Source organism: Symphalangus syndactylus, chromosome 8 (genome assembly GCF_028878055.3).
Source record: "Symphalangus syndactylus isolate Jambi chromosome 8, NHGRI_mSymSyn1-v2.1_pri, whole genome shotgun sequence".
Lineage (NCBI taxonomy): Eukaryota > Metazoa > Chordata > Mammalia > Primates > Hylobatidae > Symphalangus > Symphalangus syndactylus.
The window spans coordinates 38,941,646-38,968,221 of NC_072430.2; the positions used below are offsets into that span (position 1 = coordinate 38,941,646).

General features: G+C 48.2%; 1 protein-coding gene across 10 annotated transcripts in view; it reads right to left on the minus strand.

Moving 5' to 3' along the window:
- Positions 1-1,766: 1,766 nt before the first annotated feature.
- ADCK1 (aarF domain containing kinase 1) overlaps positions 1,767-26,576 on the minus strand; it is a 130,680-nt gene continuing 105,870 nt past the window's right edge. For 6 of the 10 annotated variants that reach the window (XM_055288620.2, XM_055288623.2, XM_055288622.2 and 3 more), the window contains 4 exons: positions 11,112-11,261; positions 9,757-9,954; positions 4,009-4,202; positions 1,767-2,496 (listed from right to left, as the gene is read on the minus strand). In XM_055288620.2, the coding sequence (XP_055144595.1) occupies positions 2,325-2,496; positions 4,009-4,202; positions 9,757-9,954; positions 11,112-11,261 (714 nt within the window). In that variant the 3' untranslated portion in view covers positions 1,767-2,324. Of the gene's footprint in view, positions 2,497-3,506; positions 3,623-4,008; positions 4,203-9,756; positions 9,955-11,111; positions 11,262-21,145; positions 21,237-26,576 lie in introns of those variants that run through there. The other 4 variants (XM_055288624.2, XM_063644241.1, XM_055288618.2 and 1 more) reach the window with 3 other exon arrangements.

A 26,576-nucleotide genomic window follows, 5' to 3' on the forward strand; every position in this document is an offset into this window, starting at 1 on the left:
AAGTGAGGGCAGTCTGGTGGGGAACTGTGTCCTCAAGACTGCAGAGTTTGCACTAACTGCAGCTGGTTAGTGTCAGAACTGCACTGCAGAAATGTAGTGGTCCAGGTCCATCCTGTCTGAGGCCCTGGGTAACATCTGGTGGTGGTCTGCATCTTCCAGGGCTTTTGCCTTCTTTACCCATCTACTTCCTTTCCTTACCCTACTCCTGTAAATCCTGCAAATCTCAAATTCAGGACATTTGAGACCCAAACTCAGGCACATAAGACAGCCCAAAGAGCAAATGTTATTCCATCTCTACGGCACTGTATAATTTAAAAGAAAAAAATTAAAAACCACAGGCCACTACTCAGCAGCTGTGTGACCACAGGCAAATTACTAAACCTCTCTGAGCCTTGGTTCCCACCTCTGTAAGATGAGGCTAATAACCACTCCATCACAGAGCTGATGGGACAACTCAATGACGTAACATATTTGCAGAGCCTAACACAGGCTCTCGCATATGGAAGGCACTCAGTAAACATCCACCTCCTCCCTTGCTATCTTCACACAGTCCCATACTCCCAACTCTTCTTGCGTCTCTGCTCACCCCAGCTAACTCTTCTGGGTGCTGGGCCCACTGGCACCATGCTGATGTTTTAGATCCCAGGACAGTAGGAAGCCAACCACTACACATACCCAAACTAAAAAGCAAGTAACCATGACCTTGAACAGAAAGGACATTTATATTTACTTCAGTGGCTATAAAAGACACCATAAAATATACTATGCAGCACACATCCTCATGATTAATAATCAGATATTGCAAATTATACTCTCAGGTCTCTGGGTGCATCCAACTGGTCACTAAGAACAATTAATTCTTTCGGGAAATAAAAGGATTGTGAATTGTCACTGATCACTGAAAAATCTGCTTGCTGTACTATGAATAAAGAGTACAGAAAATTAGGCTCAAATTCAGGATTTTTTCTGCCCTTGTGAATTGGGTGAAGTAAGATCAGAGAGACTCAAATACAATTACTGTCCATGAAAGCAGACAGTAGGACCTGCCAAAGACAAAGACATGGGAATTAGAGCAGGAGCTTAGGGATGTCCAAGAAACAGAAGCAGACAACCAGGCTGGGGGGAGAGGCAGTGCTGGCAGCAAGCAATGGGGTAGAAACACAGAAGTTTCCCAGTGAAAACCTAGCCACAGTGACGGAGGTTTCAGCAAGAGGACTAAGGTCTCCAGAAGGACTGGGGGGAGACAAGTAGAATTCCACGCCTAAAACTGGGGCCACTGAATGAGAACCAAAGGGATAAGTCAGGAAACAGTAGAACAAGGTTGGCGCCCAGGTCACAGAAAAACAAGGTCCAAGGTTTCAGCTGAGCCTCTGAGTTCCTGGCCTTGGGCTTCTTAACTCCTCCAACCACAGTCTGAGTCTTGGAAGGTGAGAGAAACCCCCAAGAAGCAGGAAGTGGCCCCACAGTGGAAGTTGCCCCACAGGTTGGAAGGATTACAAGAGCAAGAAGCCAAGCAGAAGATCACACCAATACTCAATTCAGGTCCACTCTGACCTAATGGGCATTGTAGGTGAACTCCCAACCTAGAAGAAAAATCCCACCAAACAGCCCCTGGCCTTCTGTTCCCTACATCTCCCTGGGAAACCCTGAGGAAGCAGCAACCAAGAGGAACCATAAGCCCTTGGCGAGGACCATGAGCACACTCTGGAAGGGCATGTGCCTGGGGTCAGGTGAGAGGCCAGTGAGTTATGATGGACAAACCCTGCAACCTTGAAGGAGTTTTTATTGAAACACAGTACAGAAAACACCAAAGGTCACTGACAGCAGTGAGCTCATGGCTGTAATGGAGTCGGCCCCAGATGCCAAACCACCTCGCTGAGGTGTGACTTCCTCTGGAGGGTGACATGGCAAGGAAAGGGAAGGTGTCCTCTGTCAAGTTCAGAGACCATGTTCACCTCCAACAAAATCACACTCCCTACAAGTTCAGTGTGCCCCCCAGTGGCACCGGTGGCACATCTTGACAATGGGAAGGGTTAACGGAAGTAGTGGGGACATCCAACCCAATGGCACATACCAGGAATGGGAATGTAGGCTGCTGAGTCTTCTTGGAGAAGAAGAGAGAGCTATGCCACAGTTCAGCTTGTGGGCCCTGAGACAAGGGCCACAGTGTGCGCAGAGGATTCCAAAGAAGGAGGATGGTGACATGGACAGTGACTCTGGGGCTGCGGGCCACGATGTGGTAAAAATGGAGCAGCTGGGTGGAGGCAAGATGAGGGGCTGAGGAGTGGAAAGACACCAGAATGGGGAAGGGAGAGCAATTCCACTCAGAGTGGAGCAGGAAACAGCCAGCATATTAGGGCCAGGACCCGGTAGGCCAGCTTCAACCCCTTCACACGCAGGATGAGCTCATGGAGGTTGATCTGCCATAAGTTGAAGGCCTCGCTGAAAGAGATCTGGGTCCTTCTGAAGAATGAACAGGTATTCTTCTTCTTGTGCCTGGAAGAAGGGAAAGAAAAAAGGAGAAAAGAGATAAAGAGGCAAGAAACACTAGCTCTGTATCATTTAGAAAAACTAAAGATGGTGGCTTTGGCCAACTCACCAGCTCCCTGCCCCTAGGGACTACTCTTGCATACAGGATCATACTATACCACTACCCAATCAGGAGCCAGAGGAAATCAAATATTTCAAAGGAGTTTTTCAAATAAGTGGAATAAACAAAAGCAGTTGTTTCACAGGGCATCAATGGTCTAATAAACCCATTGGGTAGAACATTCCAAAGTTTCTTTCTCCAAAAGCATAGTAAATGTATGCCAACCAAGAATCCCCCAAACTCAAAAATAGTCAAAACCTTTCCAAACTTTCTAAGGATAAGAATCACTTGGAAACCTGGTCAGGTGGTCCTGGGAGGCTAAGGCCATTATGAATTCAGTCCGGCTCAATCCCTTCTGCACCAACAAAAGGACATGATGAAAACTGGTGTTTATGATGATGACCTATTCAAGACTTCATTTCCTGAACTCTCAGAGGAAGAATAAATCAAAGTTGGCCCTTTCAGTGTGCAGTATATTATGCTGTAAACTAATTCAATATTTGATAATGGGTACGTGATATATGTGGTCAAATCTCCCTTCACCAGATAGGTTACCAGAATGGTCCATTCCCAGCATGGAAGGGCTAGAAATTGAGCATCATCTAGGCTTCCTCTCTTGAGTGAGAACAATCATCCAGAGCATGGCCCTTCCGACGTATTCGTCACACTCAGTAATAGAGCCTGAAACCCTCTTTCCTCTGGAACTAGCTCCCTGAGGAAGCACACTTCTCTTCCTCATTAATGCCCAAAGGTGCTGAGGCATCTAAAAAGATCTGAGGCCGGACATGGTGGCTCATGCCTGTAATCCCATGACTTTGGGAGGCCAAGGCAGGTGGAACACTCGAGGTCAGGAGTTCAAGACCAGCCTGGCCAACATGGTGAAACCCCATCTCTACTAAAAATATAAAAATTAGCTGGGCATGGTGGTGGGCACCTGTAATTCTAGCTACTCAGGAGACTGAGGCAGGAGAATCGCTTGAATTCGGGAGATGAAGGTTGCAGTGAGCCGAGATCACACCACTGTACTCCAGCCTGGGGGAGAGAGTCAGACTCTGTCTCAAAAAAAGAAGATAAATTAAACAAATAAATAAATAAATAAATAAAAAGATCTGAGATCAAGAGAACCTGAGTCACAGTCTCACCTACAGGACAAACAGCACTGGCCTGGCTGACAAGTCCCAGGACCAATTAGTGGAGAGATACACATCAGGGCTTCCTGACCTCAAACTTGGGATACTTAGATGGGGCTGAGACTCTCAGAAAACATTTCAAACTTTAACTTTTCCTGCAGGGAGATCTGGAGATTTGAAGCTCAGGCAGGGCCCTGTAGACTGGTGGGGAAAGGTGGCAGCAAAAGCAGGACCCCTGGGGCAGGCCAGGGGGCTAGGAGGGGAGGAGAGGGAGGAGCCCACACTCACTCAGCTAGCGCTCTGATGCAGCAACGTGACATGTTGAGAAAGGAGCTGGCGCTGGCGCGGGTGCCCAGCGCAGCCTCAATGCCACGCAGCAGGTCGTTGGTCTTCAAGATGAGCAGCATCTGGCGCGGCACGTGGTTGAGGAGACGGCTGATCTGGGGGAGGTAGTTGGCCGCGTTGTTGCGAATCTCTAAGTCCTGAGGCAGCAATGGGGCAACAGAAACAGATGGTTGGTATGGGCAGTGGGGCCAGGGGTGGCAGGGGTCTGGCAGGCTGTGACCAGATGGCTGCAAAGAAGCCCCAGGAAGGAGCTTCAGGCACCGCTGTCTTGGCACTGCTAGGAGCACTCCCCATAAGGAAGTCTAGCACAAGCCACTGTATAGCCTGACAAACCCGGAAGGGGATGTCTCAGCCAAACTTCTAGGAAAGCGTTGGATGTGACACAGGATACATTGAGAGAGACCAGGTTATTCTCCAAGGCTTCTTCACTGGCCGCAATTTTAGATCAGGTCTGGAAGGACCCCCAGAAGCCAGTACCAGCTGAGTCTGGTCTCCTACCCCTCCAAGCCTAGCTCAGGCTGACCTGACTTCAACCCAACTCCAAAGTCCTGCCCAATAGCCTGCACCCTGCCAGACCATGCCGCTGCTCACACTCCATTGCTTACCACTATCCTCGCACAGGAGCCAGTCTCATCCCACCTGTGGCCCAAGGTCTGATGCCCTGGCCTAGGATCCAGGATTAGCCCTTCATGCTGGTCATCACCACAGCCCTTGACCTACCCGGTCTTTAAGTTTGGGGTCTGGCCTCCCCACGATCCTTGTCCCTACACTCTTCACAGCTCTAGGCAGATAACTGTCCCCAGCCAAATCCTAAATATAAGGTGGTTCTGACGCCTTTTCAGTCTCCATAGATATGATGATGATGGTGACAATAAGCACCATATATTGAGCATTTACTAAAGAAGCCAGGCACTTTGACAATGTCGGCATGATGAATTGATTTAATCCTCACAACAACCCTATCGGTGTATTATCCTCATTTAAGATGAGAAAACACAGGCATTGAGAAGTTAAGTGCTAGTAAGTGGTGAGATGGGACGTGAACCCAGGCAGTCCAGCTCCCGAGCCTGTGCTCTCACCATCTGGCAATACCACACCTCCTCACCTCACCGCAGGACTCCACGACTCTGGGTGAGTTCTCTAATCTGTTTCAACTTAGTGTCCTCACTCAAAAATTGGGAATGCCAATACCCTCTGTGCCCACCTCCCAGCAGCACTTGGGAGGGTCACCAGAGATAAGGTCTGAGGAAGCAATCAGTGCCAAGTCATAATGAGGAGACCGGGGTGCTGCTGAAAGGCTTTACCACCCCACTCCTCTCCGAAGCAGCAGGGCTCTCCATCCTTTCAGGAGCACGTGTGGGCTGCTGAGAACAGAGTCACTGCAAAACTTGAAATGTCTTGAACTGCCTCTCAGGCAGGAGCTATCAGACTGGAACATCTCAGCACAAAGCCAGACCTCAAGAGGTGCCTGTGGCCACAGCTACAAGTCCCCTGCTCACCACAGGGACCCCCGTCTCAGCACGGTCAGGACTGGCCTGGCAACAGCCTCTCAGCTCCTTCAGTCACCCAGGCTACTACCAGGGACAGCTCTCAGAGCAGGCAGAGTCTCCAGCTAAGACACATCCTGATGGTGGGTGTCTGCAGTAGACCCTGTTGGGTATCTACCTGAGTCTTTACCCCAATCTCCTTTATTAAAAGAACCCAGGCTCACGCCTGTAATCCTAGCACTTTGGGAGGCCAAGACAGGCAGATCACGAGGTCAGAAGCTCGAGACTAGCCTGGCCAACATAGTGAAATCCCATCTCTACTAAAAATACAAAAGTTAGCCAGGCATGGTGGCGCATGCCTGTAGTCCCAGCTACTCAGGAGGCTGAGGCAGGAGAACCACTTGGAACCCGGAAGGCAGAAGTTGTGGTGAGCTGAGATCACACCACTGCACTCTGGCCTAGGCAACAGAGTGAGACTCTGTCTCAAAAAAAGAAAAAAAAAAAATTTGTTCACTTGATCCCTTGGGTCATGCTCCGTAGGGAGGTGCAGCCCCTCCCTGGCCCCAGCAGGGAATCTGGATTGAGTTCAGCCAGGGCTGGCTCTGAGCTCTCAGCCCCTTGCCACATGACTGGTTTAGGCATGGACACGTGACCTGCTTCGGCCAATGAGGCAAGAGGAGGCTGCTGGAAGGAAGCCAACACTTCTAGGGAAGGTTTTCTTGCTCTTAAATGGTATAAGGAGACATAGTGCCTTATTCCTGCCTCTAGCCACCACTGAATGAAGATGTAATGCTTGGAACCACCACAGTCATCTTGAAATTGTGACAGAAAGCCCAGAGGATCACAAGTTAGCCGAGGGACCTGAATTTGTTGATCCACTGAGCTAACCCACCCATCTCCAGGCTTCTTGTAAGAGAGAGAACAAATTCCTTATGTTTAAGCCACGGTTAGTTGGGGAAAACATTCTCCTTCATACAGTGTTGGAGGTTCCCCTAGTCCTCAATGAGAGCAGGGCTCAGAAAGACCGAGCCTGTGGATCCCTGAGACCAGGCGGACCTGGAGTAGCTAACTTTATGATCTATCTGGGTTGTCCAAAGTGAGCAAATGGAGTGTCTCCAGAACGTTCACAAATGCCCCTCTACCAGACCCAGTCCCAGGATGGCAGGGACCTTATAAAAAGATGTACAAGACGGGGCCTTTGCCTTCCAAGTGCTTACCACATAGTTGGAGAATTAAGGCGTGCAGACAAATAACTACAAGGGCCGTGGTGTACTTGCCTTGTTAGTGATACAAGTATTAAGGGGTGACTTTTGGCAAAGGTGATAAGAACAGGCTTTCTGGAAGAGACGAGACTTTTTCAAAGGACTGGCATTTAAACTGAGTCTTTATCAATGAATAAGAATGCAAAAACAGGCTGGGCACCGTGGCTCATGCTTGTAATCCCAGCACTTTGGGAGGCCGAGATGGGTGGATCACAAGGTCAGGAGATTGAGACCATCCTGGCCAACATGGCGAAACCCTGTCTCTACTAAACATACAAAAACTAGCCGGGTGTGGTGGCACATGCCTGTAATCCCAGCTACTCAGGAGGCTGAGGCAGGAGAATGGCTTGAACCTGGGAGTCGGAGGTTGCAGTGAGCCAAGATTGTGCCACTGCACTCCAGCCTGGATGACAGAGAGAGACTCTGTCTCAAAAAAAAAAAAAAATGCAAAAACAAAATTCTATCTTAGTTAATAAGATAAATAAAAACAAATATACTGAGAACCTAGTACATGCCATGTGACCTCATCCAGGCCTGAGGTTTTAAATATCACCTTACCCTGAAGACTCTTAAATTTGTATTTTAAGTCTAGACCTCTTCTGTGAACTCCAGTCTTAGCTGCCCATGACATCTCTACCTGCTCAAGAGAACCGTTGACTACCCCACCCCAAATATGTCCTTCCCAGTCTTCCCTATGACAGGAAATAGCACCATCCCCCACCATAAAACTCATCCCAAAAAACTATGATGCAGCTTTGGCCCTGCCCTTTCCCTCCTCTCCACATCCAATCCTACAGAAACTCAATCTTACTTCCAAAACACAGCTTGGCTCCACTGTCTGTCTCCATCTCTGTTGCCACCAGTGTAGCCTGAGCCCCTGTCATCTCTCAACCTGGAATCCTAGCCCAGACTCCTAAATGATCGCCACCACTCATCTCACCCCATTCGAGAGAGATACTTAGAAAGAGCAAGCCTGGGCATCTCCCTCTCCTGCTCAGAGCCTATCAAGGGCTTTGTTTTGTGCTGAGAATTAATTGGAATATCTTCCTGTGGCTTTTAAGACCCTGCGTAATGATCTTCCTGCCCACGGCTCCTCTGTCTTCTCATCCTACTGTCCTCCTCACCACGCTCTGGGCCACACCAAACGCTTTCTTTCCCCTTGGCTTGAGTGTGCCTGGAATGTGTACTTCAAATTCTTCCTGGAACTGGTGCCCTTCTTGTCCTTTGAGCCTCAGCTGAAATGTCACCTCCTCAAGCCAGGTCTTCTCTGAGTGCTGCCCCACCCCCTTACTCACAGAACCCTACTTGTTTTCTCCAGGGCACTGACAACCTGCAATTATTCCATTCACCTGTTTTGTTCACTTGTTTACTATCTGTCTTCCTCAACCAAAGTGTAAATTACACAGAAGGCCTGTATGCCTGTTCATCATGGGATCCTTAGCTGGTACGCACAGCCCAACAAAAACAAATGTTTGTCAAATGAACGAACTTCAGGAACTATGGGTAGGCACTTTACATGCACTATCAATAAAACAGAAATTATCTTTATCATCCTATTTTACAAAAGAGGAAAATTGTCTCTCTTCCTTTGAGATGACAGGCTTCAAGGCTGTAGAAGCCGAGAGCAGTTGGTGGTCATTTTTGCCACCAAGCTTGCTGGAGAAGGATGTCAACTTGGAGGAAAGTGGAACCGAGAGATGGGGACGGATGGCCTCTTTGATGACATCATTTGAGAATCTGGATCTAGCCATTCCCAAAGCTGCCTATCACAAAGCAGCTTACAGGGTAAGCAGCTTACCCTGAAGCTCAAAGAGGTGATGAGGACCACCCAAGGTCACACTGTAAGGAAGAGGAGGCACTGGAGCCCAGGGCTTTCTGACTGCACAGCCAGAACCCTTCCCTGGTGGTGAGCAGGGGCCTCAGCTGGAGCCCAAGGCCATCCCCCACGTGGATTCAGGCAATTCTAAGTGGGTCTGGCAAATTAATAGGCTGTGAAGACAGCAGCCAATTCCCGGAGGCTGGAAAAGCCTCCTGGAAGGGAGCCCACCCTGAGCCAGGAGGAATGATCTCGCCCCCATAAGCCTCTGTCGTGCAAGCAGAGGTGGGTCTGAGTACCGGCTGGAGGTGCTCCCGATGTGTCTCCTAGCCCAGACTCCATGAGACTCTTGTCTAGGTGAAATGGAGAAATGAGCTACAAATAATGACCACAAAAAAGCTGCTTTAGCCTTGCCAACATGGCGAAACCCCGTCTCTACTAAAAACACAAAAATTAGCCAGGCATGCTGACATGCACCTGTAGTCCCAGCTACTTGGGAGGCTGAGACAGGAGAATCGCTTGAACCTGGGAGGCAGAGGTTGCAGTGAGCTAATATCATGCCACTGCACTCCAGCCTGGGCGACAGAGTGAGACGCCATCTCATTAAAAAAAAAAAAGTCTGCAGACGAGATGAGCACCCCTGCTTGAATGCCACCTGAGAAGTGAAGGGCTCTCTCAGCTTGGTGCCTTAGAGGAGCCATGTGATGGGAGACAGTGCCAGGCAGGACACAGCAGAAGTACTGCCAGATTTATTTAAGAGATAGTCCCTAAGGATTCCCAGAGGTCTTGTGGGAGGACTTGGGGAAGGCCTGGAATCTAGTGTGAGCAGGTCAGAGCTAAAGCTACAGAAGTCTGAGTTATTATGGTTAATGTGCCCCTGTTTCCTCCAGACTGATAAGGCTTGGAGGGGAGCTAGGGAGGTATCACCCCCTTTTCCTCCTTCCATCCAGGGCATTATTTCTCCTTGTCTTTCTCTTCTTGTCCAATATAGCTGCAATTCTTCCCCTCCTCCAAGACAGAGCCCACCAGTCTAGACTCTTAGACCCTACTTGGAAGGGGTCCATAGGCCACCTCTAGCCCTGCCTTCTGCATTTAGGAAGAGGCAGGGCCTGGAGGGGTCCCCTACCTCAGTGGCAGTGACGGGAGCTTGGCTGATGCCTCTGTTGACTGAGTCCCATGACCGTGCCGTCAGCATGCAGGCAAACAAGGGGTAGAGATCCCCGGCTCCCAGGCGCTGGCTATACTCCTTCACTCTCTTCATGTCAGTCCAGATCAGAGACTGCCAGAGGTGGCAGTAATTCAGGCGGAATTCTTCCGTGAGCACCTAGGGTGGAGGCGGCAGTCGTGGGACTTGAGCCTCGTCTCCCCACCAAAGGCCCAAGTCCCTGGCTGATGCCAACCATTGCAAAAGACGACGGTGAGGACTGCACCTTCCCACGGCATCTGCTTCTCCCCCAGAGCTCTGCCATCCCTGAAGGCTCAAGTTCCAAGCGACTCTTTAACAAGCCTTGACCCTGAGTGGCAGTGACTATTAACTGCCCAGCCAAGTCTACATTCTTCTCCTCTTCCCAGGTACAGGCTCCTTTCTCAGCCTCCCTCAAAGTTAGATGTGGTCCTCAACATGAGCCCGACTGACGGAATGTGGCAGAAGCTCCACTTCAGGTCTGGCCCACAGAAACTTTCCCCTGCATGCTCCTCCAAGCCCTCACCCCGGCTGCCAGCTGCCAGCACCATCACCTCTGGTGAGGCTTGGGAGGCAGAGCCTGGCAGTCTCCTCCACCCATCCAGGACTGGCATGTGAGCAAGCAATTAAGCTTCTGCTGTATCTGGGCCATCATTCTGGTGCCACATGTGAAAACAGACAGCCTACCCTAAACTAACACATTCTACTTCGTTAAGCCTTTCAGAAGAGGCCAAGATTCTGGGCTGTGGGATCAGGTACCTGAGAGAAGGAGCAGAATCCCCTGGGGCCCAGATTGGCAGTGAATTTCCCATCCTCCAAGTAGGAGCTCCTGGCTCCTTTGAACCAGATCTGCATCCTGAGGACACAGTCTGAGGCCCCTCAGCCCCCATTGGCTGCCTGCCCCCTTTCCCGCTAGGTAGTATATCCTCACTAGGCCTGAACATGTAGTTACTCCTTCCCCATAAAGTCCCAGCTCATGCAGAGGACAGCTCACTTCTGAGGATCCTTGCTGGCCTGGGGCTCCATGGGAAAGTACAATCTAACATACAAGCCTATTTCCATCTACTCCTCACAATAGCCTATAAAGGGGGTACCGTCACCCTCACCTTCATGAGGAGGAAGCTGAAGCTCTGAGAGCTCTGTGACAGTGACTTGCACAAAATGACAGCTCCAAGGGAGAGAGCAGGGTCCTTTCCAGCTACCCTTGCTATCTCCCTCCTGGTTCTGCAGCTAATTAGAGTGGTCGGCAGACTCTAACCCCAGAGGCCCCGGGGCTGGGTGACAAAGGCCTCTTCTACCTGGTAAAGCCCATGGTCCAACAGGACAATCTCCGCCTTTCCTGTGCCGGGGTGCTTCCGCACCAGTACATTGCCGGGGTGGGGATCGCAGTGCACGAAGCCATTGACGAAGATCATCTCACTATACATCTTGCCCAGGTGGCGTGAGATCTGAAAGAGAAGGGGGGCAGGTGGGAGCTCCTCTCCACTCACATCTATCTCAGGGACTTCTATCTGGTCTCTCAATGTGGTCACTTTTAAGGGGAGGCCAGAGAAAATCGGTGGGCCAGAGCAGTTGTGGTGGGAGTGATTGTTTGAGATGATATACTTTTTGAGTTTAAGATTTCTTAACTTTAGCTGCACCTTAGAATCATGAAACCATGTGGGTGGTACAAGGCACCTGTATTTTTTAAAGTTCGAGGTGATGTGAACATGTGATTAGGTAGGAGAACTGCACTCTCCACCTCCCACACCCACCCCTCCACTTGTCCCCCATTTCTCTCCTCCATGCCCTTTTATCAGTCCTTCTCCATTTTTCCCCCAAAGCTTAGAATGGGCTGAAAAGCTGGGCTGGGGGAGACATTCCACTCACCCCTTCTCGAAAGAACAGGGTAGGGGGCTGAGGATCAGGAGCAGGTGACCCCACTGCCTCCTCTGGGGCTGCCCCACCTGCTCCAGGCCTGTGCCAGGTGGACCCAGAGTCACAGGCCTGTCTCCCCTCTCCCTGCTCCCCTCCCTGCCAGAGCCCAATGCTAATCTGATTTATGATGTCTGCACAGAAGAAATGACACTAGAGAAGCCGTTTAAATCATCCTGTCACTGCTGCTCTCCCTGACGAGGCAGGCTTCTTATCTCTAGTCACTTTTTTATTAAAGCTAAAAGCCTCTTCCCAGCTAAGGAACAGCTGCTGAATAAAGCCAGACCTGGGCCCATAGAGGGTCTGTTGACAGGTTTCCAGGGGACAAAGAGATGCTCGACCCAGAAAGCTGACACCCCAGGACACAAGCTGCCCTAGGCAACCCTCTCAGCCTCGGCTAGACCCCATGGTCATTAACAAACCTAACCTGGTCAGAGGGGAGAGGAGCTGGGGCCCACGTGTGGGGAACACAGGATTGGGATCTTAAAAATTCTCCTCTTTCCCCCAGCCTGCAAAGTCCTACCTGACCAGGCCCTGCCTCCTGCCTGGTCTCATCTCACACCACACTGACATTCCAGCCATATTCACTCTTTCTCTTCCCCAGCAATCCCTGTGCTTTCTGGCCTCAGGGCCTTTGCACATGCTATTCCTGCTGCCAGGAGCATTCCTGCCATCTCCCCTTCACCTGGCTTACCCTCTCTCTTCCTTCCCATCCCAGGTCAGCATCACCTCTCTGAGCAAGCCCTCCCCGGCCTCCCAGGCAAAATGAGGTTGTCTCGCCATATGTTCTCAAAGGCCTTTTCTTTCAGGGCACTAGCTCACTAGTTGTGTGATTATTTGATTAATGACCATCTATCCCACTATCATAAACTCCAAAGATAGCAGGGACTCACTCTGCTTTATTAAACAGCTTTGTTGAGGTATAATTTATGGACCACAGACTGGCTCTATTATGTATCCACTTGCTTGTAACAGTGGCAAACACGTGACTATGACTCTGCGTTCAACATGAGTGAGACCCTCATCTCTGTTTTCCTAAGATGCTGTGGTTCCTGCCTCGATGTTTATTCTAACCCCATTAATCTCTTCTGAATCCCAATCAATTATAATTTGCCCCAAATTAAATCATCAAGAATGACCCTACTTTAGTAACAACCAGCTGACATCCTTATTAGCCTCCCAAAGGTAGGGACAATTATGATCCTCATTTGCAGATGAGAAACTGATTCATCAAGGTTTAACTTACTCATGGCCAGAAAAGGGTCGAGCCAAGATTCACACCAGCTGACCCCGCAGCCTTCCAGTAACTGCTATTCTACGCTGGCTTGTACCCACTTCTGCACTTTTCAATTGAGCGTTGTGAGCTTAAACAAGTTGCTTATGCCCTCAGCTTCAGTATAATGGAAATAATAATAGTCCCACTCTCAGGGGTCACTGGGAAGGTAAATGAGAGTGCCACGGTGCTGTGCCCTGGTGACTCTCATAAGCGCCCCCGATTCCTCATAACACCCCTGGAAGGTGAGCAGACTAGCTTTTATTGTACGTTTTTAAGAGGTGAAGAGATGTAAGACACTATGCCCGCTACCACGCCAGCCCTCCAGCTCCTGCCATTTTCCTGGGGTGAAACAGACATCCCAGTACTCAGTGTGTATTGGCCTTAGGAGCAGGACTTTGCCCCAGGTCAAGTTCTCAGACTCAGGCTGAGATGCCAGATGCCCCAGGGCCACCACTGTCTGCTTCACTGGAGAGGGGGCCCCCAGCCAGGGCTGGTCCTGGGTGGGCCAGCAAGTCAGTCCTCACCTCGATGCCACCAAGAACCTCTTCTGTGAGGCTCTCTGGAGCTTCATGGAGCCATGCTTTGAAAGGCTGTATCTGCCAAACCAATTGCATTTATTAAGTAATCACTCATTTTTATTTGTCAAGGACGCATATAAGGTCCAATCAGGGCTCCTGATCAGCCCAAGATAAGCAGTGCAGCCAGACTGAGCTGACAGAATTCCAGCCAAAAAAGGAGAGAAATGACATTTCATTTAGTCTGGGCAGGCCTGTCATGGGGAGATGTATGATCTCCCTTAAGCTTTCTGAAATATTGCTAATCGCTCTGGGCCCCCTATTACTACATTGAAAGATGGCCCCTAAGGGTCTGGGGGCTCAGGATTGGGAGCCCTTGCCTCTGAGGAGTGAGCTGCTGCTGGTGGGGTTGGGAAGGGTGGGGGCTGCCAATTGCTGCTCATATCCACATGAGAAGAGCCACTAGAGTGGCCCGCTCCATCTCAACACCCCCAATCCACCTGCCTCCACCTCGTATCTTTCCATCTGGGGCTGTTCCTAATGTTTGTTTTAACCAGATTTCACCAGCATAGACAGAGACAGGAGGGGGAGTCCCTGCCAATGGCATGGTTCTGTCACTCTGGGCATGGGAGATCTGGGGATAAGGCACCTCTCTTCTCAATCTGGGTCCAAGTTCCCTTAGCAGCTATGTGGGACGAACCCCACCTGCTCTACTTGCTCACAGAGCAACCTTGAGATTCAATGTCAAAATAGGATCACAATGAGAAAGCACTTTACACACTATAAGACACACACCACAGTTTGTTTTTCATGCAGTAGCTTATCTTTTTTTTTTTTTTTTTTTTTGAGACGGAGTCTCGTTCTGTCGCCCAGGCTGGAATGCAGTGGCCTGATCTCGGCTCACTGCAAGCTCCGCCTCCCAGGTTCACGCCATTCTCCTGCCTCAGCCTCCCGAGTAGCTGGGACTACAGGTGCCTGCCACCATGCCCGGCTAATTTTTTGTATTTTTAGTAGAGACGGGGTTTCACCGTGTTAGCCAGGATGGTCTCAATCTCCCTGACTGACCTCTTGATCTGCCCTCCTCAGCCTCCCAAAGCGCTGGGATTATAGGCATGAGCCACCGTGCCCGGCCTATCATTTTTAACTTAGAAAACATACATACCCACTATCACCCTCGAAGCCTAATTTTCAAAGTTTAAAGCACGGCTCATATAAATATAGAATGTGTGCCAGGCACAGTGGCCCACACCTATAATCCCAACACTTTGGGAGGCTCAGAGGGATGACTGCTTGAGGACAGGAGTTTTGGACCAGCCTGGGCAACATACCAAGACCCCATCTATACAGAAAATTAAAAATTCAGCCAAGTGTGGTGGAGCACGCATATGGTTCTATCTACTTGGGAGGCTAAGGCAGAAGCATCACTTGAGCCCAGGAGTTCGAGGCTGCAGTGAGCTATGATGGCACCACTGTACTCCAGCCTGGGTGATACAGCGAGACCCTCTCTCTAAATACATAAATAAAAAAATTAAATAAATACAGAATGAACATGTGTCAAAGATTTTTTTAACTCATTAATAAGGGGGCAAGTCCACATAGCCAAAGACTAAGCAAAAAGAACAAATCTGGAGGCATCACATTACCCAACTTCAAACTATACTACAGAGCTATAGTTACCAAAACAGCATGGTACTGGTATAAAAATAAGCACGTAGACCAATGGAACAGAATAGAGAACCAAGAAATAAAGCTAAATTATTACAGCCAACTGATCTTCAACAAAGCAAACAAAAACAAAGTGGAAAACGACACCCTATTCAACAAATGGTGCTGGGATAATTGGCTAGCCACATACAGAAGAATGAAACTGGATCCTCACCTCTCACCTTATAAAAAATCAACTCAAAATGGATCAAAGACTTAAATCTAAGACCTGAAACCATAAAAAATCTAGAAGATGGCCGGGCGCGGTGGCTCACGCTTGTAATCCCAGCACTTTGGGAGGCCGAGGCGGGGGGATCACGAGGTCAGGAGATCGAGACCACGATGAAACCCCGTCTCTACTAAAAGTACAAGAAATTAGCCAGGCGTGGTGGCGGGCGCCTGTAGTCCCAGCTACTCGGAGAGGCTGAGGCAGGAGAATGGCGTGAACCCAGGAGGCGGAGCTTGCAGTGAGCCGAGATTGCGCCACTGCACTCCAGCCTGGGCGACAGAGCGAGACTCCGTCTCAAAAAAAAAAAAAAAAAAAAATCTAGAAGATAACATCAGAAAAACTCTTCTAGACATTGGCTTAAGCAAAGATTTCATTACCAAGAACCCAAAAGCAAATGCAACAAAAACACAGATAAGTAGACAGGACTTAAACTAAAAAGCTTCTGCACAGCAAAAGAAATAATCAGCAGGGTAAACAGACAATCCACAGAGTGGAAGGAATCCATAGAGTAGGAGAAAATATTCACAGCTATGCATTGAACAAAAGACTAATATCCAGAATCTACAAGGAACTCAAACAAATCAGCAAGAAAAGAACAAAGAATCCCATCAAAAAGTGGGCTAAGGACATGAATAGAAAATTCTCAAAAGAAGATATACAAATGGCCAACAAACATATGAAAAAATGCTCAACATCACTAATGATCAGGGAAATGCAAATCAAAACCACAATGCAATACCACCTTACTCCTGAAAGAATGGCCATAATCAAAAAATCAAAAATAATAGATATTGGCATGGATGTGGTGAAAAGGTAACACTTTTACACTGCTGGTGGGAATGTAAACTAGTACAACAACTATGGGAAACAGTGTGGAGATTCCTTAAAGAACTAAATGTAGAACTACCATTGGATCCAGTAATCCACTACTGGGTGTCTATCCAGAGGAAAAGAAGTCATTATATGAAAAAGACACTTAAACACGCATGTTTATAGCAGCACAATTCACAACTGCAAAAATATGGAACCAGCCTAAATGCCCATCAACCAACAGATAGATAAAGAAAACGTGGTATACATACACCATGGAGTACCACTCAGCCATAAAAAGGAATGAAATAATGGCATTTGCAGCAACATAGATGGAATTGGAGACCACTATTCTAAGTGAAGTAACTCAGGACTGGAAAAACAAGTATCGTATGTTTCCACTTACAAGTGGTAGCTAATCTATAAGGACTCAAAGGCATAAGAATGATACAATGAACTTTGGGGACTTGGGGAGAAGGGTGAGGAATAAAAGACTACACACTGAGGCCTGGCACGGTGGCTCACGCCTGTAATCCCAGCACTTTGGGAGGCCGAGGAGAATTGCTTGAACCGAGGAGATGGAGGTTTCAGTGAGCCAAGATCACACCATTGCACTCCAGCCTGGGCAACAAGAGTGAAACTCCATCTCAAAAATAAATAAATAAATAAATAAATAAATAAATAAATAAAATAAATAAGGGGGCAAGTAAGATGGTAGAGCTGGTTCAAAGAGAATTTTGAGGAAGTAGGTGTTTATGGGCATTTAAACGGAATAAGAGACTAAGGTTTCTGGATTAGCTAAAAAACAGGTTACTGTTCTATGAGGCATTAAAAAAAGTCACAACCTTTGAGGTTATCTTTTATACTAGACAGAAATTATTTGCGTCTCTACTGGATAAGCTCTTCAAGTTGATGTATGACCAGTCTGTGCCTTTAATTAATTGTCAATAGCAAAGTCAAACAAAAGTACCTTTCCCTAGATATTAAAATAAATCCTCTAGGGAGCTGGTTGAACAATGCCCAAGAATGTCACACCACACTCTCCTGGCCTTATTTATAAGTGTTGGATAACATCTCTTAGAGTGTGTTAGTCTTTCTAGGAACTGAATTTCCCAGAAGAGGGAAGCCAGCCCCCTCCTACTCAGAGGAATTGAGGAGCAACCTAAGGCCATTACTGGGCACACGACCCTCTCTCCCTTCTATAATACATTATGTGTCTTGCTTAAGAACAGATCATTGTGTCCCTAACACTGCCCCATGCCCTGTGAACGGTGGCATCTGCATAATGACAGGACGCACCATCTTTTTAGAACGGGGCATGATAGACACATCCGACAGTAATAACTTAACGTAAGCAGACAATTACGGCAGACACACCTGACTTAACTTCAGAAATATGGGTTGCTAGGTGGAGGTTGCTGAAGACAGGGTACTAAGTGAAAGTACGATATGAACTGCATGCTTTTTACAAGTGGTGGTGGTTTTCCTGTCCAGCCTGCTGCCACTGAACTGTCTTGTAAGTTCCCCCATATAAACCATTTGTTTAAGTCTATGTTTCATTCACCATCTCTTCTTTGGCCTCTTGAACCTGGTGCCATCCCTACTGAAGTTGACAGGGGTCCAGCATGACAAATAATGATGGCTAACACACTATACCAGGCACCGTGCCAGGCACTTTACACTAACAGAGTCAGCACTCACTGCCATCTTCTGCAGTAAAGAGGTGAAGGAATCAGGACACAAAATAGAAAGTTTGGTCACTTGGTCGGCAGTTAGTCTAAACCTAGGAGCACTGGCTCCAGAGAACAGGCCTCAATCGCCCTGTTATCCCGCCTCTCCACTCACAGGGAAGCTCCTCCTGGAGACAGAGACTGCACCAAAGACGTCTGAACACCACCCCACTCCAACCCCAGAAGCCGGCAAAATGTTGCATTTTGAAAAAAAGAGTCTCAGTGGGAAATCCAGGACTGTCAGCTAACCAAAACCACACTGTTAACTAAAGCTACAGTACAGTGCCATTTAGAAAAAAAAAGTCAATGAGAAATCTTTTAATTGTTCCACATAAAAAGAATGTGCTATTCACGATAAGTGATTTCAGTTATTATGCAATGCCTTTATTCTCTAACAGCAGGGAGGGGGAAAAAACCAGGAATCTATAAGAAGACTGAGTAGAGAATTAATTTAGTAAATAATATTTAAATCAATGAGTTATTTTTGGACTTTTCTCAAAACTTGAATTGGCTAAAAGTACTTTAATTATTCTATAATTACATGGATTAATTTACTCCCACCCTCAAGAGAAAATCTATTTATGTTCCTGGGGGGCGTCTTAAGAGAAAGGCCAAGATCTCTGAAGGAAACAGGGGGTTGGTGTTACAGGATATTGATAATCACATGAGTAGCTTGATATTAACTATAAGGAAGTTAATCATTCAAACTCTCTCTGCCTTTCCTCCAGTTTCTGCCCAGGCTTTTTGAGGCATAACAGCTTGAAAGACTAGACCAGACCTAGAGCTTTTAAAAAAAAAAAAAAAATACAGGGTCTGACTCTGTAGCCCAGGCTCAAGTGCAGTGGCACCATCATGGCTCACTGCAGCCTCGAACACCTGGGTTCAAATGATCCTCCCACCTCATCCTCCAGAAAAACTGGGATTACATGCATGTGCCACCATGCCCAGCTAATTTACTTTTTTGTAGAGACAAGGTCTCACTATGTTGCCCAGGATGGGATGGTCTCAAACTCCTGGCCTCAAGTGATCCTCCCACTTCAGCCCTGCCCAAAGCACTGGGATTACAGGTATGAGCCACTGGTGCTGGCCCTAGAGCATTTTACCATAATCTCCACCCCTGTCCCCAGGAACCCCCTTTGGGATTTGTAAGCCTCAGATTAAAAACAGCTGCCCAGCATGGAGTCCAAACTTGTCCATGGGTGGGGCAATCTTGGACTAACAAACGCTGAGGTGGCATCTGTAAGCGCAAAGGTGCTGGGAACCTCTTTGACCACACATGGTGTCGGGAGAGAAAGTGAGGAAGAAAGAAGAGGGGCTTTGTGAGGCCAAGGCAGTCAGATGGCTTGAGCCCAGGAGTTCGAGACCAGCCTGGGCAACATAGCGAAACCCCATCTCTATAAGAAATACAAAAATTATCTAGGCATGGTGGCGTGCACCTGTAGTTCCAGCTACTCCAGAGGCTGGGGTGGGAAGATCACCTGAGCCTGGGGAGATCCAGGCTGCAGTAAGCTGAGATCATGCCACTGCACTGCAGCCTGGGTGAGAGTGAAAACTTATATAAAAATAAATAAATAAATACAAAGAGATGCTGAGTAAAATAACAGGAAATGGGAAGTTCCTCTAATTTTGGAGCTTCTAGGCACCTAGTGAAAGCTTCTCTAGGTTAGGATTGAAAAGGAACATCACAGAGAGGCATGGCATGTGGTATTTAATGAGTCTCTCTGGCCAGAGAGCCTCCTCAAGTCTCTGGCCAGAGACATTCATTAAAGTTACCCAGATACCAGAGCAGGTGGGAGGGGTCCTAGGGACCTTGGCTACGGGAAGACACAGAGAAAGGGAGGAAAAGCAGAGACATCTGGCATCTCTGGCCTTGAACAACAACTCAGTCCGAAGAAATACTTTCCTATCTTTCCACCTTACCTGGGTCAATATGAAAAATGGGGAAAGGGTGTCTTCCCTACATGTTTCCCCCATCTTTTGGCACATAATGTACTACTAGCACCACAGCACACCACAAAATTCCAAGGGGTGGAATTCAGCATAATTCAACATGTGATGAGCACATATGCTGGGCCCGGCACCATACCAAGCATTCTGTTTCAGTCATCAAACAATCCAATGGGTTACTCTCTTGTATCCCACTTTACAAAAGGAAACTGGGGCTTCAAAAGGGTGAGTAGCTTCACCAAGGTGGCACAGCTTACAAGTAGCAGAGCCAGCACCTGAATCCAGGAAGGCCAACTCCACAGCAACACAGTTACCCACTCCTGACACCTTTGCTGTTGAGGAAATTAATTTCCAGGAACTCATCTCATGCACCTGGACCCCTCTAATATCCCCAAGCTCTTTTAAAGATTTGGTCCAAGAAGCTGTGAAGGGATGGACACGGAAGAAGATGTTTTCTTCTGGTGAATTTGGTAGAAAGTCTTCATGCCTCCGCAGCTGCTCTATGTTGGTCTGGGCATCTTCTACCAGAGAGCCAGACAGGCCCAGCAGGGGAAAAATGACACTGAGCCAAAATGCAAATGTCCTATTCAACTGGAGGTGGTGACAAGGGGAAAGGTAGAAACTTCAGCATGGCTTTTACAGTGGGGGTGAGGGGGGTTCACCATATGCTTAATGGATGACTATTACCCAACTCCAAGTCTTTATACTCAGAAAATAGAGGTAAGTGGGCAGGAAGGGGAGCAAAGAGGATTCTCAAAGATTCTATGGAGGAAGACATGCCTCTGTGAACCATGAACTCACGAATTATAAGTAATAGTAACATTGTTTTTACAAAACTTCACAGTTTGCAAAGTTCACACAATGACCCTATGCAGTAAGTGATGTTATCTCTCCAACTGCATAGATGAGAAAACTCACACTCAGAGGATGTGCTTACCCAGCAGGTGCTGGCTCTGCTACTTGTAAGCTGTGCCACCTTGGTGAAGCTACCCACCCTTTTGAAGCCCCAGTTTCCTTTTGTAAAGTGGGATACAAGAGAGTAACCCACTGGATTGTTTGATGACTGAAACAGAATGCTTGTATGTGCTTACTGAGCCAATACACAATCTCAGGAGCCCTAACTTTGAAACTCTCTGCTCTTCCTACCCAGGACCCAACCTCTATAAAACCTCACCCAGCCCCACCCTCTCCCACACTCTGTTCACACCTCTATTATAGCAAGTGCACTCAGTGCTTGCACATGGTAGCTGCTCAATAAAACATTTGCTGAAAGCAAATGTGAGACCTTTTCACTGCTCCTGCAATGACACAGAATGGAATTAAGAACTACTAGAAGAAGCATAGCAAGGGCTTCTGGCTAAGCATGGCAGGTGGAACCCAGGCCACTGACTCTACTCCTTCATGAACCCCACTAAAGTGACTCTAAAAGTAGTAAAGAAGGCAAAGACCCCACCACAACAAGAAAAGAATAGAGAGGCAACAACAGAAGGCAAAGTGAGATAAGCAAAATTGTGTTTGCTGCAGGGAGCTACCGAGAAGTGACTCAGCAGGCTAGAAAACACGGACTCCTAAGCTGGCAATAGGAGAACTTTATAATGATTACTGCTGAGCCTCAAGCAGGCTCAGAAACTGAGGGACCCTGGCACCTCTGAAAATGAGATTTGGGGGTTCTGAAAAAGAAAGATTGAAAGACTTTAAAAGTACCAGCTAAACCCCCAGATCCCCACCCGACCCTGACAGAAGATGGAGACTGATGCTCTGGGAACAGACGGGCTCTGCAGGCTGCACCACACACCAGGAGCACCACCCCAAGGACATTGGACTGAACCTAAGTCCACACAATGACCACTGAGGAGCTCTGGCACTCTCGCCTCCTGGATCCCACGTCACTGGGACAGCCAGGCTGGTGTCCCTTCTAAAACCCCAATCTTCACGGACAGCAGTGTCTGCCCACCAGACCTCCAGTCATCTGTCCCTGCTGCCCCTACACTCCCGTCTCTGTCACCTCTTTCTTGGCTAATTTCACACAAATTACATTGAACCTCAGCCTCGGCAGGATCTTAAACACACACTCACTGAAATCCAATTAACCTTCGATAAAGGTCCGGCAATCAATAGTCATTCTGTGGCTTGGGGAGGCGCCATCCAGCCCGGGAAAGCGGACTCCTGCACGACCTTTACTTTTAATGAGATCAATGACAGTCATTGTCGCCAGCTCTTAAAGTGACTGGCAAATATGATCACCAGGTCAGGCCCTTGGTAATATCTGCTTCTGGGCTCACAGACACAAACAAATGAGGGCCCCTGCAGGCTTCTGGCTCCCGAGGCCCGTGCTTGCTGGCAGGTGGGCACCCCTGGGCAGGGCTGTCTCGGGCCTGGAGGTGCAGATCAGCAGGGTGAGCGCAGATGGCACTCCTGGCAAGGCCTGGGCCCCTGGCTTCATGTTTGAGTATGGGGAGTCCTGAACTTCAGTGAGTGTCTGAACTGCCTGGACAGTTTGTTGAAATGTAGATTCTTGCAAACTTCTACAATCCTTTCCACCCTAGATTTGGATTAGTGAGTTTGGAGTAGGGCCCAGGAATCTGCATTGTTAAATAAGCTCCCCTGGTGATTCCTTTTTTTCCCCTATAGTGATTCTAAAAGAGATGGTTGGTGAACAAGTCTTAGCTCCCACCAAGCTGAAGAATCAATGTTCTTGGTTAGAGCCTAGCTAGTCCCACACCTTCAATAAGCATACTGAGGACCAGAGAGAGGATGTGATTTGCCTAAGGTTACACAGCAAGCTACCAGCAGGACAGAGATTGAACCTATCCCTCTTGCCTGCTAAACTGTTGTTTCCCCATCCAAGTCTATTGGGCCGAGTGGGACTGGGATGCTATAGGGTGAGGAGGCCTCTTCGAAGCAGAGTGAGGCTGATACAACAAGTGGTTAGGGGGCTCTGGAGCCATCCCCACCCACCTCAAGAGGGGTTCCTTCTACAGCCACCTTCCAGGATAGACATCTGCTTATGGCAGCTAAGATGCCACTAATCACACTACACCCTAGGATTCAGAGTAAGACTTTCGCCCCCTGTCACTCCTATCTAGCCCTTGTACCTCCCTCCCCAAGGAATGCTCATAGCCAGGCTGCCCTCAGGAGGGAGTCACTCCAGGGCTGGCTCCCTGAGCACCACAGTCCTAGGGAGACTTTAGAACCTCAGGAGTCTATCTGAAACTTTCAGGACTGTGGAATCTTTCATCACACACACACACACACACACACACACACACACACACACACACACTCCTCCGCAGTCTTCAAGGCCGTGGCTTTGACGTTGGTTGGTAAGAGACATGATAGATTAATTTATTCAGAGAGTAAGGCCTGTCCCTAATCTACTCTCAACACCACTGATGGTAAGTGACAGTACTTAGAGCACCAAAGTGGCCCATAGCCCACTGTGGGGGTTTCTGCAGAAGTAAGTATTTAATAATATCATCTCAGACTGCCAAAGAGCTACCAAGTCATGCAAAGCCTAAAAGCCAGGGACTGGGGATTAAGAAATTAACATAGTGTGGCATTACAAGGATAGACCAATGAAACAAAATAGATTCCAGAAGAGCCCCACATTGATGACAAAGACGTCAGATCCCAAAACTGTATGATTCCATTTATGTGAAGTTCAATAATGGGCGCAGGTCATCTATGGTGGCAGAACTCAGAAGAGCATTAGCTCTGGGAGGGACATGAGAGAGCTTGCCAGGGAGCTAGAAATGACTTGTAACTTTATCTGGACAGTGATTACATATTATATCCACATGGAAACTTACTGAGGTATACAATTAAAATTTGTGACCTCAGGTAAGTTATCTTCCCTCTCTGAGTCTCTGATTCTTCATCTGCAAATCTGAGACAATAAGACCTCCCTCATAAGTTGATAATACAGAAAGCTCCTGGTACATAGAGCCAGGCAGTCAGTAAACATTAATGGTTTAAAAAAACAAAAAGTTGGGGAGGTAGAAGAGAAAAAAACAGCCCAACGACAACAACAACATTCATCTCACTATCATTTTGGGGCACTTACTTAGCACATGCCAGGCACTGTGCAAAGCACTGTTTGTGCATTAAGTCACACAGTCCCCACAAAATCACTTACTTAGAGATAGGTACGATAAAACAGAAAAATGTTTCTATGAAGTGATCCTTGATGTAAGCCAGAGAGAGGTGTCACATTCAGACACTGCCTTGGTGCAGAGCAATGCTTCTCGGTCGGTGCTCCAGCTCCTCTGAGTAGTTAGTTACCAAGTGGCTCCAGGTTCCAGCAGCCCAAGATATTGTGTTGGTGCAAAAAGAATTATGGTTTTTGCAACGGCCCGAAATAAAAAACAAAACACACAATTACCTTTGCACCAACTTATAGATCCCTGGCAGGGAAATGGAGAAGGTAGAGGGGCAAGGACTTTGGAGTCATGCAGATCTGAGTTCAAACCCTGGTTCTACCCCTGCTAGCTGTGTGATATGGGGCAAGTTGTTTAACCTCTCTGAGCATTTGTTTTCTCATCTGTAAATGGGGTTAATAATATATACTGCACAGGAGGGCTGTAATGAGTAGAGACTATGTGCGTCATATGCCTGGCACATATTAGTTGCTTATAATTATTATTAGTTATTGTTTTTCCCCAAATAACTCTGATATCAGCTTGCCCCATTCTGCATATCCACAAGAAAACAACCAACACTATCCCCTAGGCCTGCCTAGTAGAGGCCAATCTAGGGTGTGAGGCTGGTTTGTTTACCCATTCACTAATTTAAGGATGTCTACCAAGGATCTGCTCTGCACAGACCACTGGCTTTATCTACAAGGTATCAAAAGAGCGGGGAGGCAAGAGCAGATGAGACCAGGCCTCAGAGGGCACGCCCTGCCCAGCTCCTACTGCCCAGCTCCAGCCTAGCTGCCCTCTCCGGCCCAGGCACCACGCTCAGTCATAAGCAAACAACTACCCAGAGCGCACCTTTCTATGTTTGCATTTGTTTGGAAAATCAACGTTGCCTCTGATTAAACACCATTACGGCTCTGGGCTCACTGGATCCAAAGAGATTAATGGACTTGAGGGTGCTGCTGGAATGAAAATGCCTCCACAGCTGGTAGTAAGTAAATGCCAGGAACCTGGCAGGGGTGAGGCCTCTGGGATATTTCCTGATCAGCAGGCGACAGACCTTGTTTCCCTATAAGGCCGTTCAGGGAAGGCCAGAGGTGGCCTCCCATCCCATCCAATCCCTTCGCCACTGGAACCAAAGACTATTCTGCTTGAACACCTCCCACACACCACCCTAGAAGCCACCAGTGAAGGCAGCAGAGTCAGAAGCCCCGACTTGTGTTACTGGCCAAGTGACCTCAGGAAAGACATTTGCTCCCTCTCAGAACTTTTCACCCTATCTGTAAAATAGAAGGATGAATTCTTTTTCTCATCCCTTTCCCTCCAAGCAGCAGAACCCTTCCAGAAAAGCCCCATAGGCAGCTCAGGCACTGGCAAAGCTGCTCTGGGTAAAACAGGGTGGTATCTGTTTTGGTGTAGCCTGCCTGTACCCCACACATACCCCAAGGCCCTTGAATGGGTTATTGAAGCACTGTTCCCCAAGTCGGGGGACAACAGCTTTCCTGGAAGGCCTGAGCTAGCCACAGTGAAACGTTCCCACCATGCTCCTGGCAGCAGCTCTGTGCACTTTGATGCGGCCCCTCTTTTGTGGCCTAACAGGAAGAGTGAAATCAGGGAGACCCAGCTTTCAATCCCACCTCTATTAAACCATGTGACCTTCTCTCTCTGAGTCTCTGATTCTTTGTCTGCAAAATGGAGACAATGAGACCACCCTCATAAGTTTATCTGGAGAAAAGGGCCTGGCACAGGGAGTTAGGCATGCAATAAACGCTAATGGTAAAAGGAGAAAGAAAGAACAGAGCCCAAAGATAATATAAGGAAATCAACAACCACCACCCAGCTACTCTCCTGGAACGCTAGCCACACGCCAGGCACTGTGCTCAGCACTGCTTGCACCCTAACTCACATAGTCTTCACAACCCCTCTTGGAGGCAGGTAGTGACCCCATTTACAGTGGTCACATGTCCACCAGGAGGCCTGTGCAACCACCACACTCTCCTGCCATCCCCCTAGGCTCATCTGCTGAGCCAAGGTATGGCTTTCTCCTGTGGGACATCTCCCCACTGGGACCACATGCTCACGCTCATCTTCGTGCACTGCCTGTGGACATGGGGAGTGGAATAGAAAAGAACATTCACGGCCAGGTATGGTGGCTCACGCCTGTAATCCCAGCACTTTGGGAGATCGAGGCAGGCGGATCACCTGAGGTCAGGAGTTCGAGACCAGCCTGACCAACATGGAGAAACCCTGTCTCTACTAAAAACACAAAATTAGCCAGGCATGGTAGCGCATGCCTGTAATCCCAGCTACTTGTGAGGCTGAGGCAGGAGAATCACTTGAACCCAGGAGGCAGAGGTTGCGGTGGGCCAAGATCGCGCCATTGCACTCCAGCCTGGGCAACAAGAGCAAAACTCCATCCCGGAAAAAAAAAAAAAAGCAAAAAAGCATTCACCTCCACTGGGCGTGGCCCCTTTCCTTCCTTCCATCCCAGAGTGCAGAACA